Source organism: Mesoplodon mirus, assembly GCF_964341445.2.
Source record: "Mesoplodon mirus genome assembly, chromosome: 3".
NCBI classification, from domain to species: domain Eukaryota; kingdom Metazoa; phylum Chordata; class Mammalia; order Artiodactyla; family Ziphiidae; genus Mesoplodon; species Mesoplodon mirus.
Window position 1 is genome coordinate 177,345,080 of NC_138978.1, and position 23,267 is coordinate 177,368,346.

The window sequence follows — 23,267 nt, forward strand, 5'->3', positions numbered from 1 at the left end:
GACAGACTCTAGGTCCATCCACCCCACTGCAAATAACTCAGTTTCGTTTCTTTTTATGGCTGAGTAATATTCCATTGTATATATGTGCCACATCTTCTTTATCCATTCATCTGTCGATGGGCACTTAGGTTGCTTCCATGTCCTGGCTATTGTAAATAGAGCTGCAGTGAACATTGTGGTACATGACTCTTTTTGAATTATGGTTTTCTCAGGGTATATGCCCAGTAGTGGGAGTGGTGGGTCATATGGTAGTTATATTTTTAGTTTTTTAAGGAACTTCCATGCTGTTCTCCATAGTGGCTGTACCAATTTACATTCCCACCAATACTGCAAGAGGGTTCCCTTTTCTCCACACCCTCTCCAGCATCTATTATTTGTAGATTTTTTTGATGATGACCATTCTGACTGGTGTGAGGTGATACCTCATTGTAGTTCTGATTTGCATTTCTCAGAGGAATACAGGTTTAAAAAGAAGAATTCAATTATCATTATTAACAAACATTGAGATTTTTGTACCTAGGGACTTCCCTGGTGGTCCAGTGGTTAAGACTCTGAGCTTCCAATGCAGGGAGTGTGGGTTCGATCCCTGGTTGGGGAACTAGGTTCCCACATGCTGTGGGTGGCATGGACAAAAAAAAAAAAAAAACTGTACTAGAACATATATACAATGGAATATTACTCACCCATAAAAAGGAATGAAATAGTGCCATTTGCAGAAAAGTGGATGGACCTAGAGATGGTCACACACAGTGAAGTAAGTCAGAAAGAGGAAAACAAATATCGAATAATACCGCTTATGTGTGGAATCTAGAAAAATGGTACAGATGAACTTATTTGCAAAGCAGAAATAGAGTCGCAGAGAACAAACTTATGGTTACCAAGGGGGGTGGGGTGGGATGAATTGGGAAATTGGGATTGACATGTATACACTACTATGTATAAAATAGATAACTAATGAGAACCTACTGTATAGCACAGGGAATTCCACTCAATGCTCTGTGGTGACTTAAATGGGAAGGAAATCAAAAAAAGAGTGGAAATATATATATATATATATATATATATATATATATATATATATATATATATATATAACTGATTCACTTTGCTGCACAGCAGAAAGTAACACAACATTGTAAAGCAACTATGCTCCAATAAAAATTTTTTTAAAAAAAGGTTTTGTACCTAGACAATGCAAGAGAATCAACTAAGAAATAGTACAAATGATAAGACTATTCAGTATGGAGGCTGGGTTCAAAATTGGTACATAGAAATCAACATTCTTCAATGATACAAACAATAATTGACAGTGCTGTGGAATAAAAGATCCCATTTTCAAAAACAAAAAAATATAAACTACTACTATAAACTACTATAAAAAATATAAACTATCAGTAACTGATTTAACTATCAAAATGAAAACTACACATACACTGTAACTCAGTGTATCAACTTGTAGACATTTATCCAAAAGATACATTCTTATATGTATAAAGTGTCATTTATACTAGGCGATTTATTGCAACATTATTTGTAATAGCAAAGGATTGAAATGGAATTTGCATATTCACTCAAAAGATTCTGGTTATATAAATTATGGTACATCTATATAAAAAATTTATGTAACAGTAAAATAAAATAAAAGAATGTGGCAGTACTATACAGAAGATTCTACAGGTATATTGTTAAGTGAAAGAAGAAAACTGTAGGAAATATGTGTAGTATGCTAATCTTTGAGTTAAAAAAGGAAAGAAAGAAATGTATCTGCATATATTTGCATAGAATATCTCTGAAGGATACCTAAGAAATTATGGTATTTCCTCAAACCTAAGAGCTTTTTTTTTTTTTTTTGCGGTACACGGGCCTCTCACTGTTGTGGCCTCTCCCATTGAGGAGCACAGGCTCCGGACGCGCAGGCTCAGCGGCCATGGCTCACGGTCCCAGCCGCTCTGCGGCACGTGGGATCTTCCCAGACCAGGGCACGAACCCGTGTTCCCTGCATCGGCAGGCGGACTCTCAACCACCATGCCACCAGGGAAGCCCTCTAAGGGCTTTTGATGCTGGAGCTTCCTTCATCTGACCAGGGCTGAACTGTGTCAAAAATTCATATGTTGAAGTCCTAACTCCCAGTACCTCAGAGCGTGACTGTGGTTGGAGATGGTGGTGCAGGGGGCTTTAAGGGGTGATTAAATTAAATGAGGCCCTTAGGGTGGGCTCTAAACCAATCTGACTGGTGTCCTAAGAAGACGAAATTTAGACACATGGAGAGACACCAGGGATGTGTGTGCACAGAGGAAAGACCATGTGAGGACACAGCAAGAAGGTGGCCGTCTGCAAGCCAAGGAGAGAGGCCCTAGAAGAAACCAAATTTGCTGGCACCTTGATCTTGGACTTCCGGCCTCCACACTGTGAGGAAATAAATTTCTGCTGTTTAAGACCGCCCTCTCCCCTCTCCCCACTAACATTTTGTTATGGCCGCCAGAGCAGCCTGAGACACCAAATGTCATCAGAAGGTTGTTGCACAAGAGTGTCCTAACTGCCACTTGCCTGTCAGTGATTATGAGACAATTTCTGATTTCAAAGAGGCAGCGTGTCAGAGAGAACAATAAACCCCTTTGAATCAATTGAACTAAACCCCTTTCAATAAACCCCTTTGAATCAATTGAACACTGGTGTCTACGGGGTGGGGGTAGGGGTGGATAGAGAGACTGGGGCCAGGGATGGGAGAGACTTTTTACTGTACCATTTACAGAATAAAATTATAATTTTGAAAAGGGGGTATGGATCACGATGATAGATTAGTAAGATTCGTACGGTGGGAAAAATATCTGAGTTTCTTTGTAAGCAGACTGTCTCTGAGGAGGAGAAGTGGGAGATGAGCAGCAAAGGCAGGGAGGCTGACTTTAAAAAATATATATATATATATATATATATATATATATTTATTTATTTATTTATTTATTTAGGCTGCACTGGGTCTTAGTTGTGGCATGTGGGATCTTTTAGTTGCAGCATGTGGACTTCTTAGTTGTGGCATGCATGCAGGATCTAGTTCTCGGACCGGGGCTCAAACCCGGGCCCTCTGCATTGGGAGCATGGAATCTTACCCACTGGACCACCAGGGAACTCCCGAGGCTGCTATTTTTCATGAACACCTTTTGACTTTTGTACTATGTGTATTAACTAGAAAATAATTAAGAAACATTGTTAACTTAAAAATTAAAAAAGTTAAACATGGTAAGTTAGTATCAGTTGAAAGACCCCTACCATTTATTGAGCACCTATTGTGTGTGTGTTGGGGGGGGAGTTTGTGAGAGGCACTTTGCTGACATCTCCACCAATACTGACAAGTTCTTTGCAAAAAAAGTACATTATCCCCATTTTGTAGGAGGAGACTTACATTGAAGGGGATAGAAAACCCATCTAAGGCCACACAGCCGATTAGTGGCACAGCAAGCACTGAACCCAGGGCTCACCCTTGCCCGAAAGGTGTGGATAAACGGAAACATGGGTCCTTAGTCCTCTCCTGTTCCCCACCCTTCTCAGCCCAGGGAGCCCCAGGGAAGGGTTGGCCCTGATAATGCGGAGGCCAAGCTGCTCTGGGAGGACAGGGAGGGCCCACTGCCCACCCAGAGGTGTGTCTGGAGACCCCAAGGAGCCACATGGGCCCCCAGGTCTGGGGTCAGGGAGGATAATGGGTGCAGGGCTGGGGCAGCCCAGGGCACCTGGGGCTGGGCCTCGGGGAATTTCGGAAGCACCACAGCAGTGCCTGCCCTGCTCAGGAAGGGGACAGGAGCCCCTATCCCTGCAAAGACCCCCAGATGCTCTAATCCACAGGTGAACTGGCTCCCGGCCTCCAGTCTTCACCAACCTCACAGCTCACTTTAGTTCCAAGCCCAGGCTCTGGTCCAGTTTGTCCCCATCTGCAGAGTCCGCAGGATGACCTCTGACCTCACATTTTCTCATGGCCCTCAGCTGGCAGTCGGGACTCTGGCTGGGGTCGAATCCCACCCTGTTAGGGGCAGGAGGATGGTGGTGGGCACCTGGTCCCGCTCCTCACCTGCCTCAGTCCCCATCATCCATCTCTCCTGGACCCTCTGGGGGCCAGGTCTGCTGCCCACACCCCAAGACGGCCAGCCCACTGCCCTCTGGGGTACCCTCGGCTGTGGGCCAGGTCCAGATTGGCCCGTAATCAGGGGTAGTGACGCCCTGTTCCCTTGGCCCCTCTCCTCCCTTCAAGATCTGGCTCAGGGGCCACTTAACCATCTCCAGCCGACCTGACCTGGCAGGGTGTTAGGCCAGATACAGGTTGGGGTGGAAGTGGGGGAGGCCTGGCTCCTTCTTCTGCATGACAAAGGATGGGGGCTGCCCTCCCGCCCGACCGCTAATCAGCCCATTGTCAAAAGTCTCCCAATCCACATTCGATTTCTTCTTTTGGCCTCTGGCTAGGGTTGCCAGATTTAGCAACTAAAAATATAGGACTCCCAGTGAGAGATGAAATTTCAATTTCAGATAAACAACAAATAATTTGTTAAAGTACATCCCAAATTGTGTTGGGTATTTCATCTGGCAGCCTGATCCCTGGCTGATTGCCCAACTGTTTTATTTCCCCAGTGAAACTCTTCAACCAGGCAAATCCACATTCACATGGGGAAGTCTCAGGAAACTGGCGGACATGACCCCTGCCCCTGCCCAGCCCTGATCACCTGGATTGAGTCCACTTGGTTAGCTTTAGGGGGTTGAGCAGGACTCTGGCTGCAAATAGCTGAGGCTGTGGAAAGAATTCTGGGCTGGGAATCAGAAGACCTGACTTTATGCAGGCGTCCATGGAGAACGGCTGTGAGCCTGGGGATGTTTTCCTCTCTGAGCCTTGGTTTTCTTGACTCAAAAACTGGAGGAGGGGATGGACTGGATGGTCTTTTTGACTCTGACCTCTGAATCCATGAACAGCCAGGAAGAGGGAGAGGATGGGCTTCCTTATTGGACAAAACCCCATTGGAACTAAATTATCCCAGGCTCCCTTGCCTAGGAAGACCCCCCAGAACACCGGGGAAAATAATGGGTTTTCCAACCGTGGACAGCCCAGGAGCACAACAGCTCCCAGGAGCCCAGCAGCTCCCAGGAGCCCTTTGAGCACCAGGCTCAGACGCTCATCCCGGCAGGCAGGATCGGACCTTAGGCAGAGAGCCCTGGTGCTGAATTGGCAGTTCAGCTGCAGCAAGGAACAGGACTCTACGTCCACACTCCAGGGACGGGAGTTTGCTCTTTGACTTGCGGACAGGGGATCTAGCACAGAATGAGATCCCTGCCTCTTCTTCAGGAAACAAGCTTTTAAATTTAACTGGTCAGGGACCCCAAGCCAAGGTAGAGGCTTCTGACCCACAACAATAGCCAACGGTCCACAGTCCAGACAGCCCCCTCCTCGGGGCTCAGGGACCTGTCTGGCCACTGAACTCCCAGGAGGTCCGAGGGGTGTGACCTCCCTCCCTCCTGGGCTCCCTCCCTCCCACCACCCAGGCCCAGCCCAGGCCTGGCTATAAAGCTGGCCCAGCCTGGCCCTCAGCACACCCAGCTGGGAGCCTCGTCCGGGGACACGTCCGCTCTGCCCCTCCCTCTCCCGAGCAGCACCATGTGGCCCCTCTGGCTCTGCTGGGTGTTCTGGGCGCTGCCCCTGGCCGGCCCCGCGGTGGCCCTGACCGAGGAGCGGGTCCTGGGCAGTCTGCTGCGGCAGCTGCGCCTCAGCGAGGCTCCCGTCCTGGACAAAGCCGACGTGGAGAGGCTGATCATCCCTGCCCACGTGAGGGCCCAGTACGTGGCCCTGCTGCAGCGCAGCCACGAGGCCCGCTCCCGGGGGAAGAGGTTCAGCCAGAACTTCCGAGGTGAGGCCCTCCCTCCCTGCTGCAGCCTGGTCCTTGCGGGGGTTTGGGGGGAGGGCTTGCTCTGGGGAGGCGGTCTGGGGGTTCAGGGTCCACAGGGCGATGAGGAGGGACCATGGACTGTGAGGAAGGCTGGGCCCGGGTCCCTGGTCTCTGTCTGCACTGAGGGCCCCACCCCTCGGGGCCAGCAGGAGCTGGGCCAGGCTGGACCCGCTGCCAAGGCCAAGGCAAGACCAGATATCACAGGGTGGGGAAGCAAAGTGAATAGAGGGGAGAATAGAGAAGAGAAGACAGACTGTCAAGGGGACTTTGTGCTGGTGGACAAAAAGGCTGGCCTCAGCAGAGGTTACCTCAGAGAGTAAGGACCTCTGAGTTCAGTTCTCAGTTCTGATATTTGTTTTACTTTGTACAAGTCACCGAACAACTCTAGCCTATTTGTGTTTCTGGAAGTGAGATTAAAGTAGCTCTGACTACTTCCCAGAACTGTGGGCGTTCTATGAGATGGGAGGTACCAGGTCTGAATCCTGTTGCAGCCTGTCACCTCCCTGGGGCTGGGGCTCACCTCCTCAGTGCCTAGAGATAGACCAGGCCAGGTGTCTGGGGAGATAAGGAGACCTGGACACTTGGAGGGGGTGACTGCTTGTGGCCACGTGGCTGGCTGGTCAGGTGATCATGCTGTCCACCTGGAGCCTCAGGTGTTGGGGACATGTTGCTGGTGCCTCTGAGGAGGGTGCTGTACCCATCCTCACCATTTCCCTCAGGGCTCAGTAGTCCCACAAAAGTTGTTTACAGGCCCCTGGCTGCTCTTCCTCCTTTGGGGGACATTTCACTGGGCATGAGCAGGGAAATGAAAGTAAATTCTGGGCTCTTCCTCTGGCTCTTAGGAAAAGCCAGTTTCAGCCGGTGACCATAGATTTTCACTAGCTGGGTCTTCTGCCTCCTGCCCTCCATTCCCCCTCCTGCCCCTTTGCCTAAAGAAGGCTGTGGGTTTGTAGTCCTCACTGGAACCACCAGTCTTTGCAGAGCATCTCAAAGCTGCCCTACCAGGTGAGGGCAGACGCCACTAGTAAACAAGCCCCAACCTCAGATGATGGGGGAGAGCCGGCTTGGCCCTAGCAGTTTTTCTAGGAGTGGAGGTGCTCTCTTTCTGGCCTGGCCCATTAGTTTCCCAGCCCCCAAACTCTCCCTAGGGATTACTGGGGAAACTCTGGTCACTGGCCCTGGACCCTGCCACCCTCAGAGCTCCCCTGGTGCCCGGAGGGGCCCCGCTGACCCCGCTCGTGTCCCCAGAGGTGGCCGGCAGGTTCCTGGTGTCCGAGGTCTCCTCGCACCTGCTGGTGTTCGACATGGAGCAGCGGCTGCCGCCCCACAGCGAGCTGGTGCAGGCCGTGCTGCGCCTCTTCCAGGAGCCGGTCCCCAAGGCCGCGCTCCGCAGCCACGAGCGGCTCTTCCCGCGCAGCGACCGCGCCCGGGTCACCGTCCAGTGGCTGCACGTCCGCGACGACGGTTCCAACCGCACCTCCCTCATCGACTCCAGGTGGGGAGGTGGCGGCTGCGGTGTGGGGCGAGGGATGAGGAGGGGGCTGGGCCCGGCGCGGGAGGAGGGCGGCCTGGGGGAGGAGGGGCGGCGCGGTCGGGGCCGGGCCCCTGGGGGGGGAGGGGAGAGGGAGGGGAGAAGGGACGGGGTGGGAGAGGGCCCCCCCGGGGCCACCCCAGCCGTCCCAGTCCCCACCCCTCAGCGCGGACCTGTGTCTCCGTGTGGTGTCGCAGGCTGGTGTCCATCCACGAGAGCGGCTGGAAGGCCTTGGACGTGACGGATGCCGTGAACTTCTGGCAGCAGCTGCGCCGGCCCCGGCAGCCGCTGCTGCTCCAGGTGTTGGTGCAGCGGGAGCACCTGGGCCCGCTGGCCTCCAGCGCCCACAGGCTGGTCCGCTTTGCCTCGCAGGGGCCGTCGGGCGCCAGGCAGCGGGAGCCCCAGCTGGAGCTGCACACCCTGGACCTCAGGGATTACGGGTAGGTGCTGTGGGTCAGATGGGTGAACCCGAATAATGAGGCAAATGGCGGAATTAAACTTATTTTGAAATGGGTAACTTTACAGGGTGCTATGGGAATGGATGAATATACAAAATTTCTCCTAACGCTCTTAGGAGTAGTATCAGGTCTAATTATTTATTTGGGGGTTATTTCTAGTTATCCATCCTTATCACAAATACCCAGCATTTTGAACATAACAAGAGATGGACCATACATCTCCCTCCAGATGCCCCACTAAGCCCCGCCCTGGGCCCCCTGACCTCTGCCCTCCCAGCTGACCTCTGACTCTGCCTGTCCTTGCCCCCCACAGAGCTCAGGGAAACTGTGATCCTAAGGCACCAGTGACCGAGGGCACCCGCTGCTGCCGCCGGGAGGTGTACATTGACCTGCAGGGGATGAAGTGGGCCGAGAACTGGGTCCTGGAGCCCCCAGGCTTCCTGGCCTATGAGTGTGTGGGCACCTGCCAGCAGCCCCCAGAGCCCCTGACCTTCAAGTGGCCATTTTTGGGGCCTCGACAGTGCATCGCCTCAGAGACGACCTCGCTGCCCATGATTGTCAGCATCCCGGAGGGAGGCAAGCCCAGGCCCCAGGTGGTCAGTTTGCCCAACATGAGGGTACAGAAGTGCAGCTGTGCCTGGGACGGGGCACCTGTACCAAGGAAGCTGGAGCCGTAGGCACAGGGTGTAGCCATCGAGGGACTTGGCTTGTGTGTGTGTCACGGTGTTCCAGGGCACAAGGAGGGATGGGGATTACTGAACCGTGGATGGCACACGCTCTGTGCTCTCTCCTGAGTTCTTCTGACCAGTCAGCTCACCTTCTGATTTTTGTTTCCCAGGAACAAGACTCCCTGGCCACTGGATAACCCCTGCCCAGTCTACCTTTTCTTGACATTATTCACTGCACTGTATCCTAAGCACTTATCTGTGTAGATTTTGTAACCTAAGAGGAGAAACCACAATTTGTCATTGTTTCCTTGTCCTGTCACTGGATCTGGGCTGAGCTCTGTGGTATGGGTGGGAGACGCAGCTGACACTCTGGGCTTAAAACCTAGGGTCAAGTATGGGTTGTGCATTCCCAACTCAGATAATAAGGGTATTCTGTAAGAAACAAATAAAACAGATTTTATTTGGTATTGCTATGTTTTAATCAGAATCCTGCAAATTGTGAGGGAACAGAAAGTTCTATAGGGATTGGGTCAACCAGATTAGAAAACTAAGGGAAAAACTTAAAAAGACTTGTTCAAAGTCTCAGTTAAGAGATACAGGGTGCTAGGATCAAAAGGCATTGATTCTCAGGTGCCTGTCCTCTTAGGATTAAGGCAGAATTTATTTTGGTCATTGTTGTTGACATTTTAACTTTTCTGGGCACAGGGAGTGGGCTTTATTTCAATTCTACTTGATACAAAATTTTTAAAAATCTGTGATCAAAATCATCATCAATATTACAAGAATGTGGGTCACTTCTTTAGATTTGGGGGCAGATAAAGGGAGCAAATGATAAAATGGTGAATATAAGACTTTCAAATGCCAAGATTACACTGGCTTTTAAACTGAGTTTGATGTAGGATCTGGGCCTGGGGCGTGGATGTCTTGGATTCCTTGCCAGCCAGGCTGCACAGCTCTTATTAGCTATAAATTCTATATCCTCTAAATTTTCATTTTCTTGTCTATCAGATAGGAACAATCCCTGACTTCTGTACTTTTACTGGAGATTTAAGGAAATAGTGGGGGGTTTTTTGTTTGTTTTTTTAATATTTATTTATTTGGTTGTGCCAGGTCTTATTTGCAGCAGGTGGGCTCCTTAGTTGTGGCATGCTTGTGGGATCTAGTTCCCTGACCAGGGATCGAACCTGGGCCTCCTACATTGGGAGCATAGAGTCAACCACTGTGCTGCCAGGGAAGTCCCGGAAATAGTGTTTTTATAAGCACTCTACGTACTGCCTGACATGTAATGGGGGCTATAGTTATCTCAACTCACATTTTGATCTATCTTGGCCTTCTCTTGATTTTGAAATAACCAACTGAAAGTCAAATTTAGAAATCCCTTCCCTCTCTGAAATCAAGGATCCTAACTTTTCTCTTTGTCAGTGGCTCCACCAGGGTAGGGGTTAGAACTTTGCACTTCCCTGGGCCCCAGGGCACAGACCAGGCAGGGGGTGGCTCCATTAACTGAGGCAGGGACGGAATAGGGACACGTAGGTGGGGCGTATGGGGGGGGCAGAGAGTGGACAGAGGCAGTCTGAGAAGCCAGGGGCAAGTCCGGCAGCCACACCCAGGAACCTGCTGGAGGTCAGGCGTGGGCCCTTGGCAACGGGAGGTAAGAACAGGAGAGATGGTCAGGCACCTGCGCAGAAGGACAAGGGCCGGGCTGAGTGCAGGGGCCAAGGGCAAACTCTGGGAAATAACTAGCGGCTGTGGGTGGAGGAGAGGGAGGAAGCCAGATGGGACAAAAGGAGCTGTTAGAGAAGCAGGAGACATCCCCTACCCCACCCCACTCCAGAGAGCCCCAGGCTGGTGCTGGAGGCGTGGATAGGGAGGGAAGGAGAACACTTGGACCACTTCCAGGAAAGAGGAAAGCCCAGAAACGGAAGACAGGTCAGAGGCCCTGCAAAGCCGTACTCGTTCGGAGTAGAAGGCCTGTTCAGGATTTACTAATTTCTAGTGCCGGAAGGGACCTGAGGGCAAGCTTCCGGTCCCACCCCCTTGTGTTGCAGACGCGGAAACCGAGGCCTGCGGAAGAGCGCAGTTTCGTGCCGCAGGCAGGCGGTGGTCTTCGGTTTCACAGGCGGCGCAGTCCTCACTGAACCCCGTCCTGCGTGTGGCCCAGCGCACACCCCGGCGCCCCCGGGGAGCTTACAATCCAGTTGCGGAGGCCGCTGGCTCATAGGAAACACCCTGGGACCCAGCCCGGGGAAACAAGGCACGCTTAGTGAGCTGGGCTAGATGGGTGCCCCCGGCGGCCTGGTCCTGGCAGTACCCGCTTTGGCTCTAGGGGACCGATGAAAATACTGCGACCTCCGTTTGGGGCCAAACGTAGGACGCACGCACCCACCCTCCACAGGGCGTTCCCTGTCCGGCTGCCCAGAGCGGTGGGGGAGCCGCGGCCTTTCACACTTGGAGCCGGGTGACCGCGGACTGCGTGGAGCCGAGGTGTGGGCTGAGCCCAGCCGAGCTTCCCATCCTCCCACTCCCCCGGGCGGGCCTAAGAGCCGGTCGCGGAAATTCAGTGCAATACAGGACAATCAAGAACGTTTGCCAATGCTCTCCCCGCGCATCCCCCGGACGCGACCACCCTGTGCTAGGCCCGGGGCTCCCCGAGGTGCCGGGGGAAAGGGGACGCGCCGGGGGCTGGGGAGAGGAATTAGCCGTGCCGGCGCCCTCCTCGGTCCCAGGACACGAGCCGGCCCGACCGGGGCCTGCAGAACGTTAGGAGGAGCTGCGCGGGCTGAGCAGCCGCCCCGGGGCCAGGCCAGGGCAGAGGATCGCCGAGGGGAGCACGGTCCGGGGCGCGGGAGCCGGCAGCAGCGCGGACGCCTGCCCCGCCGAAGCTGCAAATTGAGCAAGCTGTGGGTGCGGGTCTGCGCATGTGCACGAGAGCCGGAGTTTCACTTTGTAACTTTTAAGTAGTCGGGACACCGCCCCGCCCGGCCAGGTGGAGCCAGACAACCTCCCCGGGCCGCGCCGGGCCGCAGCGCCGCCGCTGCAGGTAAAAGGGAAGAAGCGTTGGGAGGGGGGAATGTCGCCCTCCGCCTTCCCCGGGACGTGCAGGACCTGGGGTCTACGTCAGGGTGCCATGTCTAGTGTCCGGTTCCGGGGTGCGGCCTTCCGGTCTCCGCAGCCCCGACTCCAGAGCAGGGGTGACCGGGTGGGTGGGAGAAGGTCCGTCCCTGGGCCGCGCAGACCCCGCGCCCCTCTTCCAGCGCCGCGCTTCTCCAGCTTTCCTAACGGCTTTTCGGGACTTCTCCCTCCAAGGCTCCAGCTTTTCGCCTTCATGGCTGATCCCTTTCTCTTCCCACCCCTCTCTTTGGGGATTTGTCAGCTGGAGTCGACCTCCCAGCCTAATCCGGAGCGCAGCCTGGGGGCCTTTCCTTCTCCGACTCTGCGAGGTGGGCCTGGGAAGGGGCCAGGCATCTGAGTCACCTGCTGCTGGGAAGGTAGAAAGCACCTTGGGGCTGCTCCCCCGTGACCGCTCCCTGCAGTCCTGGTGGAGTCCTGAGGAGGGAAGCTGGGGGTTTGGGGAGGGTGGGGAGGGTGAGGAGAGCTCTGCCAGGAAACCCAAAACGCAGAGGTGCTCGTACCTGATAAGCCCGGCCACCTGAGACTCTGGCGTGGCCTCTGTCTTTCAGCTCAGGCGGTGTCCTGAAGAGCAGCAGGCCACAGCTGTACACAGAATGGCCCGCCAGCTTCCTTCCACGCTGAAGTTGTGTGGCTGTGTCCCAGCCCCACAGTGTGCAGGGTTTGAGGTTAAGCCAGTGGATTGTGCTCACCAGTCCAGGCCCAGTGCGTACAAACTGGCATCCTGGGGTCTTTCTCAGGCCCTGGCTCCTGCAGGGCTGTGGACGGTCTTTGGGGAGAAGGAAAGACTCCAGGTCATCGCTTATTGGAGAAACGACCCATATTTCCCTTCTGCCTTCTGTGTACCCACTGTCTTTCTACCTTCTCCCCTCCTCTGACACCTGTCAGGTAGTCCTGAGTCTGCTTCTGCATTGAGGTGGATGTGTACAGAGGCAGAGGCCTCCTTTTGCTTTCATACACCTCTTGTTTGTTTAGTTTGGGGGCAAAGGTCTCCCTTGGCTGCTCACTGGGCTGTAACAGGAAAAATATCAGATGGGGTCCTGCTATTCCTAATATTGTCTTTCCCATTGTCTGGAGAGGTGACAAAATAAGAGCAGATTTTGAGTGCCCACGAGGGCTCAGTGCTTTATGGGCATTGCCTCTCACCAGCCCTGCAGGAGAGACGTCCTTGTGCCCATTTCATGGAGAAGGAAGCCAGAGCACAGAGTGGTTAAGCCACTTGTCTAAAGGCATGTGGTGCTGAGACCCTAACTCCAGAGCCTGCTCAGGTGACTGCCGGCAGCCCCGCCTCCCACTGCAGCCAGACTCTGTGCTGTGTCCTTGGCGCTCCAGGGCTTGTGTCTGTGGAGGTAAATGGTTGTCCAGGTTCCTGGGCCCTGTTTGGTGGGGCTTTAAGGAGAAGTTTGCAACCTGCCATCTAGAACATCAGAGTCACCTTCTGTGGCAGAAGGCCTGGAGCTGCTTGTCATCCTAACAAAGTCGGAAAATTTGGTGATGATAAAAATACCCTGAATTTGCAAGAGCTGACGATGCTCACACACTTCCTGCAGCGTTCTGTTTCCACTCCTGGCAGGGGAGGTGTAGAGATCTTCTGGTGTGCTACAGGGGCCACCGGCTACCAGCTCAGGTGGGCAGGGGGTTAGCATTGGTGGCTGACTTCTCTGGCAATTTTCGGACCAGCCATGGCATTGAGCTCTCTGTCTCACTGGCCACAACCAGACTGTAGGGTGTATGTGGGCTGAACTTGGCGTTGGGGCCTGAGTCACCTGCTGCTCACCTGGCGCCTGGGCCTCAGCAGTATATCTTGCCTTTCCTGAATGAGGTGATGAGCAGAGAGCTCTCTGGAAGGCATGGATAAAACTAAGCATTCACACATGCATATGTGACAAATATGCGATGAGTGAACATTGCCAGGCAGGGCGCCTTTGGCCACAGGGCCTACCTGCTGGTTTGGCCCCTGCCCAGCACTACCAGTCTTTTGCCCACTGAGCTAGCTCTTTCCCGGTCACCACCAGCTCAGTTCCCTTCTCTCCCGGTCCCGTTCCTTCTGAGCCTGGCGGGGCCACCCTGTGGTGCGTGTGTTTCCAGCTGCCCTCTCAGAGCGTGCCCGTTTGGGAGGATGCAGGGGGCTGGCCCTGGAGGGACCGTGATGGTTCAGCAGGATCTGGACTTTCCATGTGTAACAGACTACAACTAAGCAGAAAGTTCTGAGAGAGAATGCGGTCCCCCAAAGCTGTGCCCTCACCTGGAGGGGGCAGGCAAGACAGGCCACCTCTGGGGAGCCCTGAGGTTCCATCCCAGGCTGAGTCCTTCTTATCAAACCTTGTAAAACCACCCAGGGGAGCCTGTTTGACTTAGAGGCGTGACTGGGGCTGAAGGGGGAAGAGGAGCTTAGGTACCTGCTTCCCACGGGGCCTGTGCGCTCCCAAAGCTCAGCACAAAGCAGCACTGGTGAGGCTCCTCCTGCCCCAGCACCACTGCAGTAGCTGCCCCTTTCCAGGGACAATGCTCCCTCTGTGACCATGTTATGGGGATGTTTTTTTTTTTCCACTTCACTTTTCAAGCCTTCCTTGTTTGTTCTGCTGCATTCCTTTTTCCTGATTCTAGCCTTTGGGGGCCCTGGGGAAGCCTCTTGGGGCCCGTATGAGGTCCTGGACTCAGTCTTCCTGGAGCCTACAGCTGCCAGTGCTTCTGTGGGGGGGGAGGTCCACTGCCCTGGCTTCAGTAGGGCCTTGAGCCGTTGGACAAGACGGGGGAGGCTGGACCCTCAGGTGATGCTGGGAAAGAGAGAGGAGAGAGGAGCAAGGCAGCACAGAGGAGTGTGGACCCTCCATAGTGCTAGGAGTCTGGGGAGAGAGCCAGGGCAGGAGGGAGCGCCTTGGGAAGAACCACAGGCTCCGTACGAGCGTTTGAGTTCCGACACGTTGGGGCACGTGTGAGTGCAGGGGAAGTGGGCTGCAGGGTTTCAGGCCAGAAGCCCTGAACTGGAACAGGGCAGCTCCCACGTGACTCTGACTGTCTGTGTTTCTTCAGGGAAGTCTCTAAAGGCTGGCGCCCCATGACCCCAGTCAGAAAAGCCCTGCAGGAAATGAGTGGCGGACCCGAGGCAGCTGGGGAGGTGGCCAGGGCTGCCACTGCCTTTGCTAGAGCCTGCATCAACTGAGGTCCTCTCCAAGGCATTCATCCACACTTCCTTCCCCTGGCATCTGGTAAGTGCGGGGACAGGAAGGAGGGGCAGGCCTTTGCCCATCAGTGTCAGGCTGGGCGTTCTGCTGGGGCGGTGCCAGGGGGTGGGGTTTAAAGGAGGGAAGCTAAGACCATCTGTCTGCCAGAGGCAGCTTTTGTGGCTCTGCCATCCCACCCTGCGGCCATTGCCCAGTCTCTTACAGGGCTGAGAGAGTGGCTTGGCCTTCTGGGGAGTCCTCCCATGCCCTTGACCTGCCACCTCCCCCCACCCACCCTGCACTTCCTGTCGTGTGTGTGTGAGACTGTCCCCAACCCAGCCGTCCCAGGGGCCAGAATTGGGAATCACCTTCCCCCAACACACACCCTGCCAGTATTACCAGGTAGTCCAAATATCTGTCTGTTCTCTGTACCTCCTCTTCTTGTCCCCAAGATTTTTGTCCGTCTAACAGGTAGAAAGACCAGACTTAGCCGCAGTCCCCTGGGAATCTAGGTTAACCAGATCTAAGGAGGTGGGACCTTGAGAGGAAGGTGTTGCTGAGCATTTCTCCAGGCTCTTCAGCCACAGACAGTGTGAAAAGCAGGCCAGAACTTGGCCACTAACTCTGGGGCCTTTGGTGTTTGGAGATTTCCATTAGTTTCACCTGGGTTACCAGGAGCCTCAAAGGAAAAATCAACAACCAGCCTGGAGTGATATTTGCTTTGGAAATGCCGGACCTTCCGGTAAGGCTAGGGGTGTAGGAATGAGAGGGCAGAGCCTGGGGAGTGCTCCAGCGATGCACGGTGGGTGACTCAGGGGTCCCTGAGGAGGCCTGGGACCCCATCCTCCTCAACCTAGACCACCCCCTTTTGCCTTCTCTGTCTCCTCTCCGCTCCCCCTTTCCTGGCTTTTAATCTCTCACTAAACTAACCCATGTGTGTAGCCGGCTGCAGAGGGAGTGTGGCGTAGTAGAAAGAGAGCTGGCGTCTGGGACCCGGGAGGCTGGGTCTGAGACCCAGTTCTGCCCCGAGCAGCTCCTTAATCTTAATGGAAATCTCAAGCCTCTGAGCCTCGGTTTCCAAGTGTATGCAGTGGGCCTGTCTCTGAGGCCCCGGCCTGACATCCCATGAACTCTTGTCTGTGGCTCAGATGATCAAGGGTTGTTGCACTTGGACTCTCTTCCTCCTCCTCTGTTGATTCCTGTGCCCTGCCTGGCCTCCCTGCCTGCCCTCCGGACCTCCCGGGGTCCCCCTGCAGGAATGACTTCCCGGCAGTCGTCCCTGAGGCTGGAGGAACTTGGCACCCCTTAGGCAGGCACCACAGCAGCTCCTGTCCTTCCCTGTCGTCCTGTTCACCCCCCGCTGGGGGAGGCGGCCAGCTGTGTCCTGGGTGAGCCATCCGCCCGGTCCATCTGACCCTCCGGGCTGTTCCCACAATGGAGCTATTCTCTGTAGACTCTGCCGGGCACTCGGGACCAGTGTCTGCCTCTCCCCGATCCCTGTGCCCCACCAGCCCCTGGAGGAGACACCCACCCTTGGCTCTGCCAGCGCTGGCTGGGGAAACCACGGGAGAGTTGGAGCCCTGACCCTCCGCCGGGTCCCGTTCTCCAGGGAGGACCAGCATGATGACTGACTCCCCATTCCTGGAGCTGTGGCAATCCAGGGCGGTGGCCATCCGCCAGCGGCTGGGCATCGGGGACCAGCCCAATGACTCCTACTGCTACAACTCGGCCAAAAACAGCACCGTGCTCCAGGGGGTCACCTTCGGTGGCATCCCCACTGTCCTGTTCATAGACGTCACCTGCTTCCTGGTGAGACTCCTTGGGGATCGTGTCAGTTATTTGTTTGTTTAACCTCCATCCCCCAACTCCCCGCCACCCCAGGGCTTTCTGGGAAACTCAGGTGAGGAGCCAGCAGACATCCCTGGGTTGAAGCCCTAGCTCCGCGACTTCGCAGCTCTGTAACCTTGGGCGTGTTACGTAGCTTGTTTAGGCCTCAGGTGTTTGCTCTGTAAATGGAGGTGGTAATTTTTACCTCGAAGATTCTGGGACAAGATTGAATAAGGCAATGTATGTAAAGAATACACATTACGATTCTTTTGATTATTACCATTGTTACCGAGTTATCAGCCCGTCATGTGTCTAAGACCCTTGGGAAGGGTCAGTCCACAGGGATGAGAGATGTGAATGAGCATTAGAGCAGCTGCAATTCCCAGTTTATAAATGTCACCCCCCTGTTCCCCACTGGGGTCCCTGGGCCTTTAGAGAATCAGACGAGAAAAGGAGAAAACTGGGGAAAGGCGAGTATACCTTATCAGGGCCGACCCTCATAGGTGGCCTTTCTTTTTTTTTTTTTTTTTTTTTTGCAGTACATGGGCCTCTCACTGTTGTGGCCTCTCCCGTTGTGGAGCACAGGCTCCAGGCGGAGTACAGGCTCCGGACGCGCAGGCCCAGCGGCCATAGCTCACGGGCCCAGCCGCTCCACGGCATGTGGGATCTTCCCAGGCCGGGGCACGAACCCGTGTCCCCTGCATCGGCAGGCGGACTCTCAACCACTGCGCCACCAGGGAAGCCCCAGGTGGCCTTTCTTTAGTTCAGACCTCCTTGTTCCCATAGACCCCCCCCCACAACCCAATTTGAAATATGCCGTATTCTCCCCTAGACTGGCTCAGACATGCTAGGTGAGATTTACTGGGGCTCAGGGGCACCTTCTTTTGACAAGTGCCCATGGGGTGGTTGGTCCCTCTTGTCACCTTCTCCTCCCATGTAGTGGAGACCATCTGATTAAACAGGGTAAGAGGGGGCGGGGGGAGTAGACCCCTTGGACTGCTTTGGGCCAGAGGTTAGGTGGGGGCCTGGGGGAGGGGGGTTAGGGTAGCCTGAGGACCCCCATCCCTGAAGGAGGCGGGTATCCAACCCAAGTTTGCTTGGGGGGAAAAATGTTCATAGGAAGAGGGAAAGGGAGTCCTAACTCCTCTTTGCGTTTTCCTCCCTAGGATTAAAGTCTAAATTGTTGCCTTAGACTTTTGCTACATTGTTGGTCCTCTAGGGGCAGATGTGGGAACCCATGTGCTACTCATGTTGCTTTTACGAAAAAGGGCTCTTTAAGTGCCAAATAACCTACGTCTTGGAGCCAAAACCCATTTGTAGGTTGGGAACAGTCATATCTACCAGCCTTGGTTGGGAGGAGGGAGTAGGCAGGAGCTTGGTGATGGATTTGAGGGTTGGTGGGATTCATGGAGGAGGGTGGCCCTAGAGCTGTGATCCAGCGTCTCCAGGGAGGGGAGGGTCTGGGCCAAGGAGAGAAGTCCGGAGAGGCAGGCTGGGCTGGGTATGTCTTAGCTGAGAAGAGAGAGTAGCTCTCCAGTGGAGTGTGCTGGTGGGGGTGGATTTGTATTGCAGGAAGTTACGGGGATTGGGGGTGGGGTGGAGGAAGGGACCCACCGAAGAGCCCGAGGGGCCTGGAGGAGAGAGATGCGTGGGAAATGTCCACACCGCTCGAGCCAAGGGAGCAGCAGCCAGGGCAGAGGGCAGGCACTTGCCGAGCCGCCTTCATGTTTATCCGACAGCAGGACTCACCTGCCTTTGAAAATATATCACCAACTTCCAGATTCACCTTGAGAAAATGCTGCTGGAACTCAGCCCCTCTGGGGTCCAAAACCCACATTTTTTTTTTTTTAATATCTTGAGAAACAGAGCAATTTTATTTGTGCTTAAGCATGAAGGAATACCAGAAAGAGTATCGTGACGTGAATAAAGGGAATGTCCAACGCGGACAAATAGGAAGGATTTCTTGCTTTCTTTTTTTTTTTTTAAATATACAATGTTCTTTATTATAAATTCCATTTAGCCAATTCATTCATTAATTTTTTTAACATCTTTATTGGAGTATAATTGCTTTACAATGGTGTGTTAGTGTCTGCTTTATAACAAAGTGAATCAGTTATGCATATACATATGTTCCCATATCTCTTCCCTCTTGCGTCTCCCTCCCACCCTCCCTATCCCACCCCTCCAGGTGGTCACAAACCACCTAGCTGATCTCCCTGTGCTATGCGGCTGCTTCCCACTAGCCATCTATTTTACGCAAAACCCACATTTAAAACCACAGTTCCTGACTAGGGCAGGCAGGGATATACTGATTAAAACACTGAGCCCTGAAGGGAGGGAGCCTGTCCAGGGAGGGGAGACAGGCAGGAGCAAGGCAGAGGACCTGCGAAGGTGGACACAGAGGGAGGGAGGAGATAGTCTAGAATCGACAGACTTTGAGAGCGGAAAGGGGGTTAGAGTTGAGTCCAGCGCCTCGCGTTGCCGTTGGGCACACAGGCCTGCCAAGGGCCCCTGCTTGTGGAGGCCAAGCCACACTGAGCACCAGGCCCTCAGTGGGCGTTGCCCCTGCATGCTCTGCGTCAGGCGTCCCCAGGACTTGCCTCCAGGAGAACCAAACTCAAGATAAAGATCTGAGCACTTCTGGCTTAGCATCTGGGAGCTCCGCTACCTCTGTTCTGTAATGAAAAATGCAGCTCTCTGTAAAGTGAAGGAGGGAGCTGGTCCCCAGGGCTGCTGTGAGGGCCTTACTGCTCAGGAGATTCTGCAGGCAAACGAGGGCTGAGGAGGGCCGTGGCTGTCAGGGCTGCCTAGAGAGTACAGAGCAGGACCTGAGTGCTTGACTAGGGGGCTGCCAGGGCAAGCTCCGGGTCAGCGTTGACAGCCCTTGTGGCTTGGGCACAGGGGACAGGAGCTGGTGAAGGGGGTGAGCACAGCATTGAGCCCTTGAGCTGTGTGGCCTTGGGCAGCTCCGTGCCTTCTCTGGCCCTTTTAGCCCTCCTGAGTCTGGTTGGGGGCGGGGGTTGGGGAGGGGTGGGCTTTGCCCCTAAGACAATTGCCCCTAATTAGAAGCCATCCAATATGCTTTTACAAGACTTGATTTCTTTTCTACTTTTAGTTTTTAGTATTGGTATTTTCCATCATTAGAAGAAAATTCTGGGATTATGGCCGCATTGCCCTGGTGTCAGAAGCAGACAGGTAAAAAAGACTCATTACGTCAAGTGTCTATGTGTGTGTGTGTGTGTGTGTGAGAGAGAGAGACAGAGACAGAGACAGAGGCTGGGATGGGGCTGGGGGCTTGGGAAGCCCACCAGGCACAGCCCACACATGACGCTCGTATTAGATTGTGTTCATTAGTGTGTCTGCCAGGCCTGTACCAGGAACTGTTCTCTCTACTCTTCACCACAGACCTGTGAGATTAGCCTTGGTACCTTCTTTGTGGTGGTAGGAAAACCATTGCCCACACACCCAGCTTTCCCCCGGGGCTTGGAGCTGGTGGCTGACTGTGAACCAGCTGCTTCAGGCTACGGAAGAAATCTAGTTGCCTTAGATACTTAAGGCTTTCATCATCAGCCGAGGAGGATGCCAGCTTTCTTTCTCGCCTTGGACATTTTCAAGTGTATCTTCTTTGAGACTAGTTAGTTCGGGGCTGGGGATGAGGCGAGCTGGATTGAGAAGGGCCGTAGGTGAGCTGCTCCTGTCCTCCGGGTCGGGGTCAGCCAGCGGCCCTAATCCGCCAGCTCGGACGCTCTGTCACAGGGCACAGACTGCCGTGGCCAGGACTCACATCCTCTACCCTGGGCTCTCTACGCATGTCACCTGAAGGGGGAGAATGAGTTCCAGGTCTGCACAACTGAAATTTCCAGCTCCAGCTAGCTGTCCCTCACCCCAGGATCTTGTGTCAGTTGCAGCAATAGGAAGCGACTGGGGAAACAGAGACTGGCCCGGGCTGCCCCGCCCAAGCCTCCCCGGGGGTTCCGCAGGCAGACCCCCACTCTTGCTTCACAGGGGGCTCCCGTGTTGAAATGCGGTCTGTGCAGGAGGGCGATGGCGGTGTCTGTAAATGCACCTTCTTTCCCCACAGTCTCCACCCTGGTGTTTGTGGAATCCCAAGATTAACCTTGGGGTGAGGTGCTGGGGCCTCTGCTTCAGCTGTGTGCCAGCCTTGGACTGTTTGGGGGGAAACTTTTGAAACACCTGGTGCATTTTTGGCACATTCACTCCTAGGAGGGCTGAGTACCACAACAGACTAGAGCACCTGGAAATCAGGAGCCTCCACACTTCGTGGCTGTGTCATCTTGGTCAGGACCCTGAGCTCGTTGGGTTGTTCCCTCTTGCCTTTTCTTGCCCATAGGGTTACCATGGAGGTCAAATGAGGCAGTTCTCCGGAAAGGCTTTGAAAGTTGAGCTTCACCAGGCCTTACGCCGTTAGAAGTGGGATGGTGAAGCCAGGAGTAGGAAAACAGAGAGAAAAGCAAAACTTAGCACATTGCAAACGCCTCAGATTCACAGCGCACGGGGTGTTTTTATGGGTTACTCAGAAGAAAGGATCTGCCCAAATTAGCGATGTAAAATGCCCCAGCTCATCAAGTCTAAGATGAGCATTTTTGGCATTTTCTCATCTATGAAATTGGGTGCAACTTATTATCAATGGTGATCATAGTTAATTGACAGCATCCTTTACTTCTTAGTGGTTCAAAAAATAATTGTGCCCTTTACAGCCAGTGGTGTCTTCGATTTGATAAAATACAGTATTTATTCCAAGTTTTATTTGCTATATTGGGAAATATATTGTAAACAGGCAACACTTTGAAGTCACTTTACGTAGACCCGTCACAGGGCTGAGGTTCAAGGGTGTGGAGCACATGATGGTCCACTGATGCCCTGACCCCTGTTATTCATCCCACGTAACATAGAGTTTGACGTCTCATCAAACCTTGGAATGGTCGATGCCCTTGCCTATATTTTTCACAGGGTGAGTTATATTTTGTCCCAGCCACTGAGCACTAGTAGCTTTGGTCCTGAGCTCTAAGAGGCAGCGAGATACTAGACATAAGTTTTTAGACCTTTTAAAAGGATTATCTGCCATTTTTCCCTTTTGTGTTTCTAGTGAGTCCAGATTCCAGAGACTGTCATCTTCCTCCTCAGGGCAGCAGGACTTTGAAAACGAGCTGGTTGGTATTTAAGGGGCCGGTGTGGTTGTGGCTGCGGGATGGGGGCTTGCAAGGATGGGCACTAATGAATTGGCAGGGAGGGGGCAGTTGTACTCCTGCTGAGCCGCTAACTCAATACCCTTGACCTTGAGTGGCACATGCTGGTGAGAGCTCTTCTCTGCTTTGACAAAGACACCTGAACTTGGGAAATACCACAGCAAAGATGGCAGCTGGGTGATCCAGGATCGTGAGACTTGATTAATTCTCAGGCACCTGGCTACAGCTCTTGTCTGTGTTATCATACTTAACGGCTTTGTGTGACAGTTAATTATTGACTTGCTCGCTAGCTTATGAGCCAGCTGTGGGCAGGAAGCAAATCTTATCCAGCCCTGTTCCCCACCTCCTGACACCCAGTAGGTGCTAAGTAACTGTCAAATGAATGACGAGCAAATATTTGTCTTTCCCAGCTGGGTTATAGTCCAGCTTTACGGGGTATCAAGTTTAAGAGATACGATGGACACTAAAACCCATGAAACCCTTTCCCTCTTTAAACCCCGCCCCAGAGAACTGTCCAGTGGAGTGGGCTTGGTTCCTTGCTTTTGTCTTGCATCTCATTCAGTCATCCTGAAACAAACAGAAGCCCCCATCAGCTTCTCCAGAGCGGCCTTGAACTTTCATCTGCTCTCCATTCAAGTTGCACCATTTGACCCAGGAGCCTGTATAATTCCACAAATTGTCAAAACTTGAGAGGCGTTCACAAGATCTCCAGGCACAGGATGCATGTTACAGAGGACTGGGAACACACTGACTCTGTCGCATTTGGACAAGAGGGTTGCTTGCTGAATTGGGGACAAAAGCACTGCTTTTTATAAAACGGGAGGTTAGATGGTTGTTTAAAGTCAAAGATGATGATTATATCTGCCTCCGAAAAACAGAGATTGTTGGAAGCTAATCCCTGTTCTCCGTTTCCAGGGATGCTGCCCGTGGCTGACTGCAATCTTCCGCCTGCAGTGAGTACAGCGCGGGTGGCTGGAGGTGTCTTTGTCTGGGTGGGTTTGTTTGGTTGTTCAGCCAGTCAGCAGGAGAGAGCCAAGGTGCCTGATCCTGAGCTGGAGTCTCTCAGATACTTTTCGGTTCGGACCCAAAGCTATACTTGGGGGCTGAGAATAAAGGTGGCCCAGGGAGCCCCTGTGCAAGCTAATTAAAGCTCATTTTTTGCTTTAGGCAGGAATTATATCTACGTACTATTTAACACGGATATATTTGGATGGAAGCTCTTCGAGGCAGTGTCATGTCTTTGAATTAGTGAAAAGTGGAGAAATAATGATTGCTTAATATATTCAGCTCATTTGGTTGAAAGTTTTCTGTTTTTTCTTAAAACTTGGGCCCTTTGGAGAGAAATCCTGAAAGAGGTGCTTGGTG

The 23,267-nt window shown here is 53.3% G+C and overlaps 2 protein-coding genes across 2 annotated transcripts in view; both read left to right on the plus strand.

The window, feature by feature from the left end:
* Positions 1-5,629: 5,629 nt before the first annotated feature.
* LOC309800761 (left-right determination factor 2-like) lies at positions 5,630-8,584 on the plus strand (the record flags this gene model as incomplete). Its single annotated transcript, XM_082615093.1, has 4 exons — positions 5,630-5,879; positions 7,167-7,413; positions 7,647-7,889; positions 8,221-8,584. 4 exons carry the CDS (start codon positions 5,630-5,632, stop codon positions 8,582-8,584), a joined length of 1,104 nt encoding a protein of 367 aa, XP_082471219.1.
* Positions 8,585-10,977: 2,393 nt separating this feature from the next.
* Positions 10,978-23,267, plus strand: part of TMEM63A (transmembrane protein 63A) — a 34,206-nt gene continuing 21,916 nt past the window's right edge. The window contains exons 1-6 of the mRNA XM_082612968.1: positions 10,978-11,615; positions 14,738-14,913; positions 16,478-16,677; positions 19,811-19,890; positions 21,803-21,866; positions 22,818-22,855. Coding sequence (XP_082469094.1) covers positions 16,489-16,677; positions 19,811-19,890; positions 21,803-21,866; positions 22,818-22,855 — 371 coding nt within the window. The 5' untranslated portion in view covers positions 10,978-11,615; positions 14,738-14,913; positions 16,478-16,488. The remainder of the gene's footprint in view (positions 11,616-14,737; positions 14,914-16,477; positions 16,678-19,810; positions 19,891-21,802; positions 21,867-22,817; positions 22,856-23,267) is intronic.